General features: G+C 41.5%; 2 protein-coding genes across 3 annotated transcripts in view; both read right to left on the bottom strand.

Annotated features, from left to right (window-relative positions):
- Window positions 1-19,193, bottom strand: part of PDE11A (phosphodiesterase 11A) — a 285,421-nt gene extending 266,228 nt beyond the window's left edge. For both annotated transcript variants that reach the window (XM_070422681.1, XM_070422682.1), the window contains exon 1: window positions 18,282-19,193. In XM_070422681.1, the coding sequence (XP_070278782.1) occupies window positions 18,282-19,193 (912 nt within the window). The remainder of the gene's footprint in view (window positions 1-18,281) is intronic.
- PRKRA (protein activator of interferon induced protein kinase EIF2AK2) overlaps window positions 1-20,318 on the bottom strand; it is a 375,739-nt gene that overhangs the window by 37,192 nt on the left and 318,229 nt on the right. The gene's annotated exons all lie outside the window — the stretch shown is intronic.

The raw sequence follows: 20,318 nt of genomic DNA, 5'->3' as shown, positions 1-20,318 counted from the left end.
CCCTTTAGTGGGGAGGAATGTAGGTATCCAGCATTGTCTGTGGCTGGGAGGGTAGGTCTATCTAATTCTGGAAGTATAAGCCCATAAATATAAACCTATAACTGCATAATAAGTTATAAGTGTAATATTTTAATATCCCATTTCCTCTTTTGTCTTATGTCTCATCTTAATCAGATCAGGACAAAGAAGAAACATGTTGTCCATTGGTCTTCTCAGAGCCCCAGAGTGGGAGAAACAGTGATGGAGGAATACAGAGTCCTAACTCTAACACATATGGCCCTGTGTCCTCAGGCAAATGCCAAAATGCTTCCTTCCTAATCTATAAAAGGATAGATTGCTAATCTATAGAGAATAACAGTAACTTCACCTTTCTCACTAGATTGTGATGAAAATCACGTGAGAGCCCAGCTGGCATGGCTCAGTAGGTGAGCATCGACTTATGAACCAGGAGATACTGTTTGATCCCCAGTCAGGGCACATGCCCAGGTTGTGGGCTTGATCCCCAGTGTGGGGCATATGGGAGGCAGCCAATCAATGATACTCTCTCATCATTGATGTTTCTATCTCTCTCTCCCTCTCCCTTCCTCTCTGAAATAAATAAAAATATATATTTTTTAAAAGATCACATGAGATAACTCTGTCAAATGCCAGGCTCAAATAAATACTCAGATACAGGAAACATTACTTTTAATTCCAAAAGCACTGACTAAGGAACTGAAAGATGGAGTTTCTGCAGAAAACACACACAAAAAATGGGCAAACTAATATTTCTAGTGGAATAAAAATTAATATAGATATTTTCCTACCCATTTCCTTAGGCACATAGTGGTTTATCAAAAGTGAAAGCATGCAGGGCGGGGGGAAAAGTAGTCTAATATTCATTTATTCAAGTTTTCCTATTTCAAATGTTGAAAAACTAGCCTATTCTTTAGCTTTGTACAGTTATAGATTTTTGAGAATTAGCAATGCATTCATAATAAATGAATTCCTTTATCAAGGAAGGAAAAAATGATCTTTCATAAAAGCTGGAGAAATTAAAACAGCAAACAAACAAAAAATTCCACACACAAGCCAGGCATTATGTTCTGCTAGAAATAATGAAGCAAGATGCAGAAGCTAAGGTTCGATGTGGTTTTCAGTCAAGAGATCCTGTCAGCTCTAGGAACGAAGCCACACAGCTTACAAAGTCTGGTTGACTTTCCCTTTGATGGATCATCACGAAAGGCAGCAAGTCCTGTGGCTGAATTTTAGAAATGACTAAGCAAGTTTCAGAGAGTTAATACATTGAGGGAAAAACAGAGGCGCTTAACTCCCACACGCTCCTGGTAGATTCAGGTGAATGGAAACTCTTTCTCTTCTGTGTACAAAAGGAAAAAAGGAACCCTCCAGGGGACACTCACTATCAAGAACTACAGGTTAAGTGAGACAAGACCTTAATCAGCCTGAGAATTGTTAGTATGGTAACTACTGTGTTGCTATTGTTAAGAATTCCTGGTGGATACTGGGCTAAGAGACTTATCAAAGAAATAATATTTATCGTTGTTCTCATTTTAATAAAACTTGGTATACCAAATTTTTTAATACTAATTTCCCTGTCACTTGTTCTACTTAGAATGTACTTGAGGGGTAAGGTCTTTTTTATATTGCCAGGCAATGACCTACAGGAAACAAATTACAGCCAAGGGCCACATGGAGTAACAGTTTGAAATGTAATTAAAATCTGTGTGTTTTAAAAGAAAAACAAATATTTCATGTGCTTGATTTTAAAATTAGAAAGAAAGGTACAATCACAGGTCATATGGCAATAAAAAAGAAACTTGGTTGTTTTCTGAGGGTAGTCTATGAGATTTAAAATTTTGATTTGTAAATTAAAAACTGGGAAAAAATACTTATTTTCATGTTATACCCATTTTAGGTTAAGGTCATTCATGTCCAAGAGGGCAAGAAGAGGACAGGGACAAAAAGAGAAGAAAGAATAAGGAAAAAGAGAGACAGGCATGATGAAGGATAGGAGGTGGGAGGGAGGATTGGAAGGGGGGAAGGAAAAGAGGGAAAGTTGGGAGGGACAAGGGCAGGAAATTACACAAAAGGAAGACAGGGATGGGATGTCAGAAAAGAAGAAATGGAAAGCACAAGACAGAGAAATGGAGAGAAAAGGAAATATAGGAAGATAGAGGAAAAGGAAAGAGGTTGAGCAAGCCAGTGGTTCATATGTTAAGTGAATGTGTTTGTTAACACTATTGTTCTATGAGCTTTGGGGCATTAACAATTGTGATCATTGTCTTTGGGAATGTCATTTAACTACTGTATTTAACACAAAAGGTCACAAGAATTTCATACTTCTCAAAGGATTATTTTCCACAGTAATGATGATGATTCAAATAAAAATAACTAGCCTGAGCCGGTGTGGCTTAGTGGTTGAGCATCAACCTATGAATCAGGAGGTCATGGTTCTATTCCTGGTCAGGGCACATGCCCAGGTTTCTGGCTGGATCCCCAGTAGCAGGTGTGCAAGAAGCAGCCAATCAATGATTCTCTCTCAACATTGATGTTTCTATCTCTGTCTCCTCCCTTCCTCTATGAAATCAGTACACACACACACACACACACACACACACAATATAATAATATCTAGAGTCCAAAAAGGAATCTGACAATCTTGGAGAATACTTCCAGGAAACAAGTACAGACTAGAGAAACATAAATACATTTTGTTCTTTGGGGGAAATGGAGGTGTTGGTGGTGCTGCTGCTTCATTCGCTTTCATCAAAGGCTTGGTGCTGGATTCTCTCTACACATTAATTTGGTTTAAATTACCCCTCCTCCCAATCAGAGAGCTCCCAGTCTGAGGTATTATACTCTCCCTAGCAAATTATTCTACCTTGCCTAAAAGACATCACTACCGCTATTTAGGTAAACATGAAAAGCAGAATACAACTCCTTTGCTCCACAGTTGCAATTATTAACTTCATAATCACTATTTTCCAAAAGCCCCAGACCTGTTATATTAGTTATAGCTGAATCTATTTTTTTCTTGCTTTCATCTTCCCAACTCTGTTCATTCCTCTTCCCTATTGGTAGTAGATGAATTGCTTGGTTCTCTGTGTCTGCATTCTCTAACACATTCACAGCCTGGAACACTGTAGACCTGTACCTGACCACTTGACCTAGAAACCCTATCCATCCATATGTATAAGAAAGTGAAAGGAACCTTGGCATAAGGTCAATATTATTAGCTAAATCCTTGGTCTTAATCTGACCTTGTAACCTAGTAGTAGGACCTAGGACACTTGCACTTGTGATTGAATTCTCAATTACATTCCTTTTTCTTACTTGTTCATACAACAAATATTTCTTAAGTACCTAACTACTATGTGCCACACACAGGAAGTGCTACAAAGCTGAGAAAGTCATAGCATCTGCCCTTAAGGAGTTCACAGTCTAATGGAAAGACACGTGAGCCAAAATTTAAATTACCAAAATGCAATAAATAGCAAGAGTCATATGAGCAAAGTGCTGTGGAAGTAGGTAGAAAAATAATGAACTTCCATGGGGAATTTGACATCCCAATTACTTAATCTTATGAAATCATAGTATAGGCATCCTGGAATGGCTTTATGGGTGTGCAACCAGTGTAGTCACACAGGATCAAATGCCGAGAAGCATCACCCCCCAACCACCACCACTTGAAGTTTAAGTTGGATTTGTGTTTTGTACGTGAAGTCTGGTGCAGCATGCCCTAAGGACTCACACACAGTCCAGCCTCCTCAGCCTCTGCTCCCTGCCCAAGCCTCATGATATCCACTTCTTTCTACCTAGGGTGCAACAGGGTCAGGTTGATGGAGTATGAAAAGGGTGGGTGCCCATATTCTGCTGTTGCCCTCCATTTCCAGTGAGGTCATGCGGATGAGAAGGGTCAGAGGCCCTATGGTATCTCAGGGTGGAGCAAGGCACTGGCTAACCCCTTCCCAGGAAGACAGTACCATGGCATGTTCAGTAAGCAACTCTGTGGTGCCTCTCACCCACCCCCAACCAGGTACTGGACATATTCTGTCACAGAGATTGCAATCCTTTGGAGTTATTCAACTGTCATGGGTCAGGGTAACTGGCACAGGGATATTGATTTCCCTGAACACTGCCAATACCCCATTTTTTATTTTTCACTGGGTCCCACAAATTATGTAGCCAGGTCTAGCCTCAGCCCCTCAGACCTTTGAGCTTAGAGGCAACAATCTCCTTAGCAAATTTCCTCCTTCTAGAGTCCTAGTCTCCAATCCATTTTCAACAATCCATAATAATAAAAGTGTAACATGCTAATTAGATCGGACAGCCGATTGACCTTCCAGATGTCATTCCAGACATCCTTCCAGACGAAGCTGCCACGGCAGGGATCAAGGCAGAGGTGGTTAGGGGTGATCAGGCAGGCAGGCGAGTGGTTAGGGGCGATCAGCAGGCAGGCAGAGTGGTTAGGGTGATCAGGCAGGTAGGTGAGTGGTCAGGGGCAATTAGGCAGGCAGGCAGAGTGGTTAGGGGTGATCAGGCAGGGAGGAAGCAAGCGGTTAGGAGCTAGTGGTCCCGGATTGCAAGAGGGTGCAGGCCAGGCTGAGGGACATCTGCCCCCATGCACGAATTTCATGCACTGGGCCTCTAGTGGAAAATAAAACAGCAAGAATCTCTTCCCTGCATTGTTAAGATATTCCAAAGCCCACCTGATTTTCCCCTCAAATTGTGTTGTAGGGAATTAATCAAGCACATGAGCCCTAGACTGTGAAAACCAGGAGTATCTGCTAGAGAAGATAGCTAACCACTTGAAGGTCCTAGACTTTGAGCTACATGAAGTGGCTGTATGGGATCCACTATGGGGCAGGGTTAAACTATATTTGCCAGCCTCCCTACAGCTAGGTATGACCACATGCCTAAGTTCTAGAGTCTAGAAAGACAATAAAATCGGAGCAGGAAATGATGGGTGCCACTTCCAAACCTGACCCACAAAAATTCCCACTTCATTTGTTCATGTCTTCCCCCCTCATCTGCTGCCTAGATGTTGGTGCTGAAGCAACCTGGGAAGCCCACATTTAAGTTGTTGGAGGCCTGGGAAGAAAGGAATCCAGTGTTGGAGGAGAGCTACCTGCCAATCAGAAAGACCTGTGCTGAGCTTCTGAAGAGTGAGAAAGAAAATTCTGTGGTGTTACCACTGTGTGCCATTGAGCCTAGGAGGTGTATTTCTTAAAACAAATAATACTCTATTAATACATAGATATATAAAAACTTTGGAAAAATACGTACAAGAAAGCACAAAAAAAGTAAAAGAGAAAAATCAGCCTACCACTCTGAGAGCACCTCTATTAATGTTTTGCCATATCACCTCCCAGCCTATCCCCAGGCACTAGTCCAATCACTTTTCTACTGAGTCCTCATTATATATCAAATAGCATGTTAAGCACTTTTTATATATAATTTTATTTAATCCTGACAATGACCTTTGAAGATAGGTGTTGTTACCCCATTTGAGGATTGCAGAAAGGAACAACTGGAAAAGTAAAATATGAGACAACTTTTAGGTGGTGGAACTGGGAACCAAATCCAGTCTGATTCTGATCTCAACCCCTCCCCTCAGGCTTTTGTTGTTATTGTTAAAAAAAAAAAAACTGGAATGCTATTGTCTTTTAAATACGTTTCTCTAAATATTTTGTGAGCAACTTCCTGATTAAATAATCTATTTTATTATGTACCATAATCTATTTATCCAACCCTCTAGTTGGATGTCCAGGTTGATAATTTAACACTAGTTTAAGTAACACTGAAATGAATATTCATATTGAAAAATGTTTGCACATAACCATAAAAATGTCCTTAGGGCAATCTGGAATTGCTACATCAGAAGTTATGACTATTCTTAAGGCAGTACATGAGTATTGCCAAATTGTCCTACATCCGTGATTTCCAAAGGGGTAGGGGGAGGATTTTACCCCCAAGGGACATTTGACAGTGTTTGGAGACATTATTATTAGTTCTTGTCATGACTGGGCAAGAGCCTAGTGGGTAGAGGCCAGGAATGCTGTTAAGCCTCCTACTATGCACAGGTCAGCATTCTCCACAACAAAGAATTATCCAGTCCAAAATGTCAATAGTGCCACCTCTGAGACACTCTAACCTACATAATGGTCCCAACAGTGCATGTCACTCTTAAGATGAAATAAAAAGCTGTAATAAGGGCTCTTCCATTCATTTAAACATGATTTACCAAGGACCTACTGTATTCCAATACACTGGTAGGAGCTAAGTTAGCATTGAAGGAGGAGGGTCAGATCAACAGCCACGAGTAAAGAGATGGCATAGAAGTAAATTTTGGTTTTACTTGCTAGAGAGAAAGCACATCTATTTCATCTTATGCCCTCATATCTTTTCATATCATTTTGCATTACATGATTTTTATAGAATTTTGCATTAATTGTACAGGCTTCCTATAGTTGCTACAAGAAGTGATTAACAGTGTTACATGGCTACATATATGAATACTTGATCCTGATTATTTCAAGGCTATCCCTAAAGAATAAAACTGGTTATTTCTTTAACTGAAACTCAAGATCTTGGGTATATAACTTCCCTGCAATGACAGTGATCTCTTTTTCCTCAGTTGATCTTTTTGCTCTTTAATTTAATGTAGCAGATCACCTCAATTTAGTCAATTCAAAGACGAAGAAGTGTTTTCCTGCCCTTCCTATTTTAAATCAGTAGACTCTCCCTGATTGCCAGTTCCTTTCCTTCATGGCTACTCGTGGGCTCACAGCAGGCATTGTTTAAAAAAAAAAAAAAAAGGGGGGGACCAAATCAGAAGCTATTCCTCTTGTTTCTTCATTTGAGAAATGGTGGCAGAGCAGAATGGGTAGAGATACTTTGCTCCCAACTGTGCTATCAGCCTCTTCAGAGGTTCTGTGCTCCTCTGCCTGCTGGGTCAGTGCCTGGCACATTCATTGCCACTGGCTGCTCTCCTTGCTTCTCTGTATGATAATGACCAGACTACCATAAAAAGGAAGTACTGTGGCTACCTTGGGCTTTCAAAGACAATGCTCCAAGAAGAAGAAGTGAGAGAAGAGCTTGACCCCAATCTCACATACCTGAAGACAGAAAAAAAGCCAGCCTTAACCACTGCCCAGCACATACACCCTCTCACTCAGTGGTCCTCCGGAAGCAAAAGGAGAAAGAGAGTAGGAGGGAAATATGGGTACTCCATAAAGGGAGCCATTTGAGACAAGGAAGCACAGCTTCACTTTTCCAGGGGACCTTATGCACAAGAGAATAAAAATCTAGACTGGTTTCCTTAGCAACCCTGGGATAATCTTTCCCACACTATCCCAAGCCTACAGTTCTTAATTCCATTATAGCCGTTATTAAAACTTTAAATATGTAACCATGCACATTAAGTTGCCAAATACCCATAAAAACTATTAGCTCATTAAACTTGCACAGCCATTTAAATGAAAACGGAGTACCATCTAATTTCTTTAAAATGAAAAAAGTAAAGGTTAAAACATTCTGATAATCTGATAAAGTACTATAGGGAGCATCAGTAGAAAAAGGGTAATGCGCAGTATTAAAATTAACATCATGTCTAAACAGAAAAACATGAAATAAAAAGGTATATCTTTTTTGCAAATAGTCAACATATTTAGAATAAAATTGTGTCATAGATTCCACCTAGCCCAGTGATGGCGAACCTATGACATGCGTGTCAGAGGTGACACGTGAACTCATTTTTTTGGTTGATTTTTCTTTGTTAAATGGCATTTAAATATATAAAATAAATATCAAAAATATAAATCTTTGTTTTACTATGGTTGCAAATATCAAAAAATTTCTATATGTGACCCAGCACCAGAGTTAAGTTAGGGTTTTTCAAAATGCTGACACGCCGAGCTCAAAAGGTTCACCATCACTGGTCTTAGCCTAATAAATTATTAGAGCTTGATTACAAGCACCAAGATTTAGTGTTCATTTACCCGTTAATGTCAGCTCCTAGAATTTATTTCGTTTACAAGTACTGGACTCAAATAGTCATTTTTTTTTAAATCTCTAGGATTTCAAGAATAAAATTATAAATGACCAATCTGGATATTTCATATGGAAATTTAAAGCACAGGAACACAATGGATACTTCTGGGAATTATATATTATACTAGAAAAATAGACATATTGATTAATTGTAAAAAAAAAGAAATTAACATAACCTTATTTTTATGCTTGTCAAATGCACAACATGTATTATGGCCAGTAAATCCTGACAATCTGATGTTCATTTAAAGCATTTGATTACATTGTAAAGCAATCATTACCTGTGTATAAAGCATCATGAATGTTAAAATGTAGCCGAGATTTGTTTTAATCAGAATGGGAATGATTGTCATGAAGGAGAAAGGTCTTAGTCACACATCTTTAGAAACCACATCACGACTTGCAGGGCCACATGGGACAGACCAGGGAGAGGGCAGGCATGGCCCAGAAGGAATGAGTGAGACAGGCTAGGTTCCCTGAGTAAGTTTAGGATTCGATAGTTTGAATAATTTTGACAGGCTCTGGGCCATAGAGGTGATCCCTAGATGTCCAGTACCTGTCTCCTGGGTGACTTAGGGCAGGGGAAATAGTGGCTTGTGTGACTGTTGGACATGTGGGCTCTAGATATGTTGCTTTGTATATCAAAGGTACTCTTGGAGGAGGGACATATACTATCTGCAGTTATTAGCTGGCCCTGGGAGGGGCAGGCTCTCCAGGAGGATCAAGGCTCCAAATGCCAGGATATCAAGAATCTAGGAAATAAGAAAATATAGTCAATTCGGATACTACCACTTTTTAAATCAGTTCTCCTTTTATGTGCAAGGTCCTCCCAGGCCCTGGTGGACTGTGCATTTAAAATACTAATAAAGCCTTACATTTCTTACTTATCCTTATGAATGTGCTTTTCCGTGATCTCATTAGAATCTAATGGTTAGATTTAATGGTTATATCCTTACGAATTACCATATGTGGTAGACCTGTATTGACTATATTATCTCTATGTTATAGCTGAAAAAAAATAAGGCAGAACTGGAAATAGAATCCAAGATTCCTGTCTCACAGTCTAGAGAATGTCATTTAACACCCTGACGTCTTTTACAGCTTCACCACATGATAGCAATGTAAGAATTTAATCCCCAAATGGGCTTAGTCGGGTAGTACAGGGAAAGGTTTTACAACTAGACCAAAGTTATCTGTTCCCTGTACACATGTTTGGCCCAAGTTACCTCCCATAGAGTTTCTTCTGGGAAACTGAATATCAGGAATAAACATAATTACTTGAAGAGAATAAGACAACCAAATACCATTATGGAAAATGGTGTTTCTAAGCTCATTTTCTACATATTTCAGTCATTATGCTCTAAGTACTGATGAAACTTAGTATCCAAATATAAAAGGATGTTCCTGTCTGACTTGGTCTCTACACACACATCCGTGATGAGTAAACTAACATCCCTGGTAACTCCGGATAGTTCCCATTTGGTTCTCCAGATGCACTTGCCACCTTTTACTGCCCTGTCTGTGCCTGAAGGCTGACGCCTATGGACAACTGCACCAGGGCTTCCTTTGCCCTCTGGGCTTCAAACAAGACTGGGTTCAACCAATGAATGGCATTGGTGGGAGAGAGGGTGTTTCCCAGTGGCTGAGCTCCTCTCTCCAGCACCACAGCTTGGGCTCTCCCACAGCGGTAGCTCTCTCAGGGTTCTGGTAGTTGCACCCTCCTCTTCAGATCTAAGGGTGATGGTTAATTTCTACATAACAAGAGTAGCTATACTATTTACCTTTACAGACCTTATTATTTCATCTAGGAAGTAGAATGAGGAGGAGGTCAAGCAACCACCCAATTTATTGGTGATAACTATACAAAACAGAAGGAAAGAGATGACTCTCACTTGGACATGCCCCTTGGACATCTCATAATATCTTGGAAAGAGTAGGATATAAATGCAGCCATCTCAGAAGTTACGGGACCTTTCCAGAGTATGTCAAACATAAGATATATAATCAATAAACTTGAAAGAGTCATGTTTCTGAAAAATAAACATTAGATTGGTCAATGAAATAATAAGGATTCATATTCCCTATTATAAATACTTATCAGGTTGGTCAATATAATCTCCCATATCTCAACAGATTTTCAAAGAAAAAATCCTCCCATCTACAAGAGCTAAGGCTGTAAGGCAGGCATATCAAACTCAAAGGCTAACGCGGGCCAAATAAACAAGGCATGCTGTGAGTTTGATACGCCTGCTGTAAGGGGTATTTTTCCTTCAGTAGGTTTTACTATATGATGGGGTAGTCATGGGAAGACTAGAACATGCAGTTAGCCCAAACAATCGTGCTGTATCCTATGCTTCTGCCTTGAAGCTGGCAGTGGACTGTTGTTTGTTGTTACTATTTGGTCAGTGGCATGGTCTCCACATACAAAGAAGTAAAAGAAAAAAAGAAGAAGAAGAAGAAAGCAAAGGAGGGGGTGGGGAAATAGGAGTCTAGCAATTAACATGAAGATTTGATCAATGCAGAAAGCAATTCAGATAATCACCAGTTATCTGGATGGTTTTCATAAGCCTCATTTAAAAAATAAATCTACAAAATAGGGTCCAATGAGTTCAAAGATGTGTTCAGAGGATGAATTTCCTGGTTTAGCTGTCTATATTGCCTGACTAGGCGCAACTTTCTGCTTGGAGGTGGAGCTGACCGCATAAAGGAGGTATAAGTGGTAATTATTCAATTGAATAGAAAACCTTGCATTAAACCCTATATGATCCACTGCAGTGAATGAGAAATAAGAAATCATGATCTTGATCTTGAGTGCACAGACATGATGTCATTTAAATACCCAAATACTTATAATACTAAGAATAGAAAGGAGCACATTAAACCACTGGAGAAGTTCAAAGGAGGGACAGATCATGTCCAGTTTGGGTGGGAGGGGGCAGGGATTACCAAGAGTTTCATGAAATGGGCTTTGAAGGGAGAAATAATTTAAATTGGCAGAAAAAAAAAGAAGGCAAAGGGACAGAAGTGTGCATACAATAGTTAATCAGTAGAGGCCACAAAGGGAGTGGCTGAGCATGAAATTTCTAGAATCCGGACATCTCTTTGAATCACAGCTCCTTCACTTCCCAGCCTCAGTTTCTCCTTCTGTAAAATGAGGTGGTAATAGCTACCTCCAAGGATTGTTGAGAGGATTAAAAGAGGCATTGCTTTCATGTCTGGCTCATAGTTTAGTGCTCCTTAAATGGAGTTACTGTTAATCAACAGTGGAGTTTCAGTTTCCCTTTTGACTATCATTATGTTTAACTTTTTTAAAATTGATACCCTAAAGAGGTGTCTCAAAAGTTCCTCATTTTTTCATTCAGGTGAAAAAGATTTCTTGTACTAAATTTGCAAAAGCCAATGCTATATTTTATGATAGGAAACAGAATTCATCATTAATGTGTGAAACCACTATTCAGTCCTTGAAACCAACCAATTAATAAGAAACTCTTGGAAATATTAAAAAAAAAATACAGTTTTTAAGGCCAAGAAACCTTCTTTGCTATTTTAATCCTCAAAATAAATAAATATATAAATTTAGCCTGAATGCCTATAAATGACCAGGAACCCAAGTTTCTCCTAAAATATTACAAATCCAACCCACTATTTTATAACTAAACTGCTTTTCTTGGGATTCAAATTCTAGTTTCCAGAAGAATGTGGTTATGTTGCAAAACACCACCCTCAAAATACATGACTAAAGGAGCAAGGAAGGAGTGGACCTCAAGGATCTTGGTGACTTTCCTATAAAACGACTCAAAGCTATTTCAGAGGAAAGCTTCTTCGACACTATATTACACATGAAATACTAGCTTCCAAACTGAGCCAGCCAGCCTTGTAAATAAACAGGTGACCCAAACCTCGGGAACCAAAATAGTCAGATTAGTAAACATTTAGCTTAGGGGTTGGGGAAAAATGAAGTTAACCTTAAATTACCTCCCCAAGATTCTGTAGAAACTGTACTTTTTTGTAATCTGTCCTCATGTACAAAGCAGCTAATGTGATTTGTCACTGTGCTTATCATGATCATGTGTCTGTCAGAAAAGGGGGTTGAAATAGCAAATATTTCCTGCCTCAAGCACAAAATCAACTCCGCTTCTGGGCTAGTGAACATGTCTGTGGGCTTGGGGGCATTTTTCCAACACTATGTGCAAAGCTGAAATAAGATTTCATGAAACTCTTTTATAATACTAGTGCTGGAGTGGGATCAACAGCTGCCTTTTAAGCAAGTCTCAGCAACTTAATCACAGAACTAAACCCATGTCTGTCAGCACTGGCTCATTAGGGAATGAAGCATTTTCATCACTGATTTTCTAGCTACATGAAATTGATCCCTTCTGAGGCCAAATGTAGTTATTTCAATGGAAATTATTCTAAAATAAAATTTAAAAAATTAAAATTCAGTGCAATGCATCATTAAATACAACGTGTGTATAATTTTTGTTTTGTTTTGTTTTCCATCTCCTCTCTTCAAGGATAAGCAATCAGCTCTCCTTTCTTATATCATGAGAAACCAGAGCAAGCTATGAATGAGCAAAGATGAAGAAAGAGTAGTCCTGGAAGAAAGGATGAAAAACATAGGAATAGAAAAGCACTCTCCTGGCATTTAAAATGGCACATAATTTAATTAGGATGGAGCTGAGGCCATGCGAAGCAGTATACACTAGACTGGAATAATATTAAACTTTTCCACCTAAGACTCAGTGTGACTCAGAATCAGGGCCAGCATCGTGAGCATGTGACCAGTGCAATTGCGGGTCTCCCTGCTTGTGATTTAATTCTATCTTTGAATTTATGCTTTGAATCTGTGCTTTGGAGTCCAATGGGGAAATGGCCTATGAGCCTGGAGCTTGAAGCCTCAGCCCACACTCAGTCTCCCCTCCCACTGCTTGCCCAGGACTGCTTCTCGGCCACTGCTCCCTGCTCCTTGGTGTCCTGTGCCCCACCCAGACTACCCATTTGTCAACCCTGCCCTGAGACTGGGAGCCACAACCAGGTCACATTCACTGGGAGAGAGGTCCATATCCCATGTCAGCCACTGCCCTCTGCTCTTGGTTGGGGTCCAGGTGGGAGTGTGAGGAGGGGTCAGGTGCTCCATCAAGGGGAGGAGCAAGGCTGTGGTCATCCCAGCCCAGAGCTGGCAGCACTGTGGCGAATTCAGGCAGACAACTGAGCGGGAGCCTCTCACTCACCCCCAATCGAGGTACTGAGGATTTCTCAGCATGGAAGTTGAAATGACTTTGGGGCCACATTTCTGCTGTGGGTGGGGCAGCAGACCCTTAAGAAGGGAAGATTGATTTCTTCACCTCCAGTCAGGCTCCTGCTTTAGTTATCATTTTGCACTGAGTTCCACAAATGATGTGAGTAGCTTGACTTAAAATCTTTGTTTACCCAGCTTCTCTTACGGTTTTTGTATCAGCATTACCCTTCTCCGTATCACCCAGGTTTAAAATCTCTGAGTCACCATTGACTTCTCTGTCCTAGTCCAAATCCACACCTGCAGGACATTTCCCACATGTTCCCTGCTGTCCATTTCCACTGTTCCAGCTTTAGTTCAGTTGTTCTTCATGGCTCTACCAGACCACCTTATAGACTCCTAATTATTTTCACAGCTTTGAGCTTCCCCTTGTTCAATCCATTCAGCCACTGCCACCAGGTAACCCAAACCATCATTCTGATGATGCTAAAATGTTTTAAGGGCCCCCTGTGGCCTACTATTAATGAAGTTCAAGCTCTTTAGTCAGGTATTCAAGGTCTCTTCTTCTTTTGCCCTCCCTTTACTTTTAAATATCAATTCTATAGGATATGCAATACTTTGGCCAAGTTAAACCACTCACTGTCCTCTGTACACAATTGGGGCTTATTTATCACCTCTCTGCTGAAGCCATTCTGCTGTACCTTGATCACTTCCCCTGATGCCTCGGCCATGTCCAATAAGAAAACCCAACCCTTTTCCAGGCTCAAATGGCACCTCCCCCTTGAAGTCTTCCATCATGAGCCAAGTCACAATGAACCAAGACATTTTCCTCCAACACTAATGCCATTTAGTTTGTGTCATGAAGTACAGCTTGACTGTAAATATGTGGAAGGCAAAAAGCATGTCCTCTCATTGTTGTATGCCCACAGGCCTCCAACCTGAGCCTTAGGTGAATAACGGACACTCAGTGTGTGTTTGTTGGAACTAATGAATGAATAAATCTGTTGTGTAAATAGATCGGGTTTCCTGAAAGCCTGGCACACCTGTAACCCTTCTGCGTCATCCCCTTTCCTCTTCTCAGTTCACCTAACAAAATATCGTGGCTGCTTTTGAAGCCCAAAGCCCATCAAACACCTGTATCATTATTATCAGCAGTAACAAAAGTACCATCTCACACTTTTTATTAATGTTTAAAGTGCTATGTTCTGTATGCTTAGAATAATCTCAAAGAGAACATCTGTTACTTGAGTGCTCTTATTTTCAACCTCTTGAGGGCAATTTTTTCATTACTAAATTAAAGTGGGCTGTTTAATAACTTATAACTGTCAGGGGAAAATGGTATATTGCAGCCACTCTGATCTATGCTGTATATCTAAAATGAATTTTTTTTCCACTTGCAATTCATTATTTGTCATCAAATTTCAAGTCTGTTTTTTAGGACTAATTGAGGAAAGTAATGAAAAATAATGAAATAAACTAAGGAGTATTTTGCTGTGAAAAAAAAACTTTTACTCAACTTTAGTATTTCATTAGACTATCTATCCGTGACTCCAAAATGCCATACTTATCATAATCTCCTAAGTGTCTTCAATGCCTTTCTCTCAACCTTATTCTGAACCTCCAAGAGGATCATTAACCTAATTATCAAGTGATTAAATTCTGAGACTGTGTGATAATTGCATCTCCTGAAGAAAAAAAGTACACTAGTTGAATCTGAGCAACAAAGACCTTTAAAACATGGTAGTTAAAGAATCATGGAAGATGGTCATATTTTTATATAGGAACTTCGAGATGTTCACAATATATGATCGGAATTACAATAACATCATGATAAAAGAACATGCATTTGGAAGGTTGCCAGTTTTCATTAAGAAAAATCTATAACAGCATAAAATGGATGGGGGAAAATATTAGAACTTGGGAAGGATGCAACATCAATATAACTCTATAAAAAGTTTGTAAGTTACTAAGGGGAACAAAGTGTAGGGATAGGCTATGGTCAGTGTTATCAATCACATTTAGGGAAATCTCAAGTACAGGGTGGAAGGATAGATATTTCTCTATCCCTTGAATGTAAAGTTGATTCTAAAATATTTAGTTTAAGGGGGGAGCATAGCTCAGAGGAAGATTAGGCTGGTCAAAATGTGCTCAATTCACATCTCAGTCCCAGATAACGGGGGGAAAAAACACCTGAAAATGAGATAAAGAGAAAGAATGCTAGTAAACTAGATATCGTCATAGTCATTATTTTCTGTTACTATTTCCTGAGTAATTGCAGTGTGCGGGTAATGTTTGAGGGAATTTAATGTAATATCTTATTTTTATTTTCTATTTTTATCCTCATCCAATGCTATGTTTATTGATTTTATTTTTTTAATATAGATATTTTTATTGTTGATAGTATTACAGATGTCTCCCATTCCTCCCCCCTTACTCCCTTACTCCCAGCCCCTACCCATGCCCCCTCATGTCTTCACCACCCTATTGCCCGTGCCCATGGACTATGCACATAAGTATATAAGTTCTTTGGTTTATTTATTTTCGTCCTCCCATCCCCACATCGAGGTATGTCAGTCTGTTCTGTTTATTGGTTGGAGAGAGAGAGAGAGAGAGAGAGAGAGAGAGAGAGAGAGAGACATTGATGTGAGAGAGAAACATCCATTTGTTGTCTCCCATACACGCCCCAACAAGGGATTGAACCTAAAACCTAGGTATGTGCCCTGACCGGGAATCAAACCTGCAACCTTTTGGTGTACTGGGCAATGCTCCAACCAACTCAGGCACCCAGCCAGGGTTCATTTTATTTTCAAAACAATAATCTTTGCCATGTAAGTGTCGTTTCCATTTTGCAGATGAGGAAACTGAGACTCAGAAGTCAAGAAATTCTCCCAAGGTCACACTATTGGTTTTTGTCATGTATCACAACAAAGAAAAGAAGTAGTTTCATCAAAGAGTAGTGTAAGTAAAATATAAAACACACTGTGTTAAAAATACATGAAGGAGGCCAATCAGCTTAGAAAGGGGACTTTCTAAGCAGATTCAAATGAATACAAACAGTGAACTAAGATCGTAAACTCTCAACCCATATAACACCCTTCTTTTCCCTGCCTTTGCCAGTCCTCCCAACAACCCAGTCTTACACCCATCATTACTACCCTGAGAGAAAACAAAAACAAAACCTCTCCCTGCCCAATGTCAGCTTTCAAATATTAAAAGGCAACTTTGCTTTACACTCTGTCTTCAAAGCAAGAATAGGGCCCAGAAGAAACATCAGCTGTGAAAATCTGATTTTCTAACACCTCTAGCCACAGTTCTAGTCGGCAGGAAGACAAGTTAACTGCTGAGGAAGCTGGGAATTATGCTCTTGAAGAAAGGACAGTATATGAACAGTATTAAATAAAAGTCAGGAGCTGAAGGAGGGGAGTAAGAAATAAAGGCTATATAAATGGGAGAAAATCAATTGGTGAAGAATGAGAAAAGCAAAGGCAAAAAAGAGAAAAGACTGCAATTCCATGCTATAACAAGTGTCATCTGACTAGGAAGGGGTTTTTTTTTAGCCCAAGCACACAATAAGAATGTGGAAATACTGGGAAATAAGAGTTTATGATTGCTCAACTTTTTACAGAATCCTCAACATATGAATTACTAAATGCTTTTATTTCTCCCCATGGTTTTCTGGGATTGTAGGAAAAGAGACACTTGTTAAAGATTACTCATTGGTTACTTGACCTAAACCTATTGGTCTTCAAGAGGTATATAATGAATAATGTACCTAATCAATACAAAAAGGTTAACAAAAACGGTATTTTGACAGGCATCCCTTAACATTAAAGTGTTATAGTGACACCTCACAAAAAAAATGAAACTTGGTTTAATACAAGCTAGTCAATTTTCTATGTAAAACTGTCAACTTCCAGATGAAATATAAGTTTACCTTTAATGTCCTTCCCACTACTTTTGCTGTTCTGATCAATAGCAACCAAACTCTAGAAAAACATATATCTCCTTTAGACAACTGGAAGGAGTGCTCAATTCTTATGAACCCTGAAGAAGTCTCAGAAAGTGGCATCCAGTTTCACCATGTTCAGTAACAGAGACTGAAGAAATTAGAACTGACTGGCTTTCAGATCCAGGGTAATATCAAGTTCAAGTCACTGTGAAAATGAAAGGCTTAGAAATACCAGATGACAGCATGTTCAGTTTCCTTTTCCACTTGTAATTAGCATGTTTACCCTGCTCATTGCCTTTGGAGTTGCTAGAAAATTATCAATTTTTTGTTTGCTTCACAAACTAAAAACCTACTGCTCAGTCCTATCAAAAACTGATTGCAGATAATGCTGCATCCCAGCCTACAGATAAATCACCCCTCTACTTTCCCAACCTCTGAAAACTCAACAACAAGGAAACAGTTAAAATAGATGCTAAATAGACTCAAATGTGTCAGAGGACCATTCTCCTGACCTTCCCTCTCTTCCTCTTCTACCCTACGTTGGAACTCATGCAACTGTAAGCTGGAGAAGGGGATAGGAAAGTAGTTAGGCACTCTGTTCCCTTTCCAAGCACAAATGAGAATGAAATGCATTATGATCCCAAAAAGACAGCAGAGACACCAACAAGCCCATTTTCTTCAGACTAACACTGGAATTCTGGAGTAGACATCTTTTTCTATCACCCCACAAATACATTCTAAAACCATACACCGACATTCTTAAAGACAAAGTATCTTGACTGAGAACACATGCTATCATTGGATGCAAAATGTAACCCTTGTTCTGTATGAATTTTCCACAAACCACTGTGTGTTAGGGAAAGACCATGACATCAAAGATGGTGTAGCAACACTCTAAGTGATCTAAACTCAGAAGGAATTTAAATAGCAAGATTCGTATTGTAAAGAGTCTAAATTAATGTGTTTCTGGATGCCAAAGGGTAACTGAAGGCTCGGCTTCCAGGCCAGTGGGGCTCTGGAAGGGGGGGCAACGCAAAGTCCTACCTGGTAGGCATCAGGAATGTTGACCGTTTCTCCATGCTCCCCGACATAGCCAATGATGCCTTTGCCCCAGGGGACCTGCACCTCGTTTGAGTTCTCTGTGCTGCTGCAGGGCAGCAGTGGGGTTCCTGCGTGCACATCAAACAATTTGGAGACCAAGCTCTTCTTGCCAGCAGCCACCCTTTCCACCAGGAAGAGAGAGCAGCGGTCAGCATCCACCATGAGGCAGACGAAGATGAGGATCTTGTAGCTCAAGCTAGTGAGGTCGAGGTCATTGGAGATATCCTTGACCAGTTCCAGAAAGAACTGGCGCTCGTTATGCTTTTTGAGGTGGCACTTGTAGTCCATGGCCGTAGGGGGATATTGAGGCAGATTCACTCTCGATTCCAGCAGGGCACTGAGAATGTGGGCTGTGGTGGGAGGCAGGGAGCTGGCCTTGCGGAGAAGCGCCCTCCGCCGCACACTGCTCAGGGGCTCCTGGGCCCGGGACGTCACTTGTTCATCATAGGTCCTGTTCACGTGGATGGCTTTGGAGCGGGCAAAACTCTTCCTTAACTCTTTCTGAGAAGCTTTCCGCTGCATGTTCCCATCCCCCCGGCCGCCACTGGCCCAGCTGGGACTCAGGGGAGCCCCACCACAGTCCCCGCCACCCGGAGGGGGCTGGCTGCTGCCTGAGCCACTTGGTCCAGGGCCACCACCAACGCTGCTGCTGCCTCTGCCACCGCCGGGAGCCATGCCGCCGGTGCCCGCCGGTGCAGGCCTTGGGCCTACAGCCCCCTGACTCTGACTGTGCCTCTGCAGCCACTTCTCCACCATCTCCTGCTTCCCCTTCCGCATCAGGTAATCCTCCAACAATTCTGGGTGCCTGTCCAGGAAAGTTTCCACCTCCCCGAAGTCCAGGGGGGAGGCTGTCATGGTCCCAGCCACAGCTTTCCCTGCCTCTTACACTTGGACCCAGTGTTTACCTTTCTCAGCCCCCTAGCTGGTCCTCCACATGTCCACCCCACCAGGACTCCCAGCTCTGGGCGGAGATTCTGCAGAGCAGTGATTCCTAAGGGGCTGGGGGCGGCCTTGCCTCCGGGCTCAGAGAGTGGCTGGCATGAATTCCCACCCCTCGTCCTGCAACTCCGGCTCCGCACAGGTGCCCCGAGCGCGCCGAGTCGGCCACAGCGTCAGTCCTAGAAGCCGGAGGTGTCGCTGCGCTCGCTCAGGCTGCGCCGCTGCCGCTGTAACCGGAGGAGCGGACCACTGTGAGAGGGAGGTAGCACAGGACACGCCCCTGAGTGAGGCGAGGAGCCCGGAGGGAGGCGAGGGGGGAGGAGTGAGCCGCGGGGCCGAACCTGCCCCAATCCACCGCCGGGGTGCCAGGCGGTGCCTGGAGTGTCTCTGCCCCGCGTGAATCGGCGCCTGGGAACTCAGCCGACTCCTGATTGGAACACGCATTGAGGGAGAAACGCACCTTGTTTCTTCCCCTTCCTTCTTACCTTACCTCCCCACCCCTTCCTACGCCCTGCCCTTTAAGCCCTTTAAGCCTCCAGCGTTTCAAGGAGGCTCCATGGGGGCCTCGTGGAAGCCCCTAGTACAAGGAAGTGCTGATGTTTTGCAGGAATCAGACCCAGAAGCTTACCTCGAGGACGTGAGGATGCTCAGAGACAGGCAGGGTAATTTTTCTGCGATGTGACTGTGGACTTTTGGTTCCTAGGATTCCTGGGACTGCCAGCTAACACTGCCCAGCTCCTGGTGGGTATTCGGTAAATATTAATGGACCTGGATTTACCCCAAATTAGTAAATGATGTCCCCCTATCCGAGCAATTCATGACTTGAACCAAATTCTTGGTCCTGGGATTAGAGGAGGGGAGGGTGGGACATGGAATGAGGGTGTAAAACACAGTTACTTGGGTTAGGGACCCTGCCTAGGAGCATATAGCAAAGTGGACTCCAGGGCCTTGGGGGCTTCCGTCCAAGCCAATCCTGCACACAGGATGATTTCTCTTCTTGTCATGACTTGCCATCTCCTTCTTTCTCCACTCAGTCTGCTT

The sequence above is a fragment of the Myotis yumanensis genome, unplaced genomic scaffold, assembly GCF_028538775.1.
Source record: "Myotis yumanensis isolate MYYU_CA2020_CCGP unplaced genomic scaffold, mMyoYum1.0.hap1 SCAF_8, whole genome shotgun sequence".
In the NCBI taxonomy this organism is placed as follows: domain Eukaryota; kingdom Metazoa; phylum Chordata; class Mammalia; order Chiroptera; family Vespertilionidae; genus Myotis; species Myotis yumanensis.
This window is presented reverse-complemented; position numbering and strand designations above follow the sequence as displayed.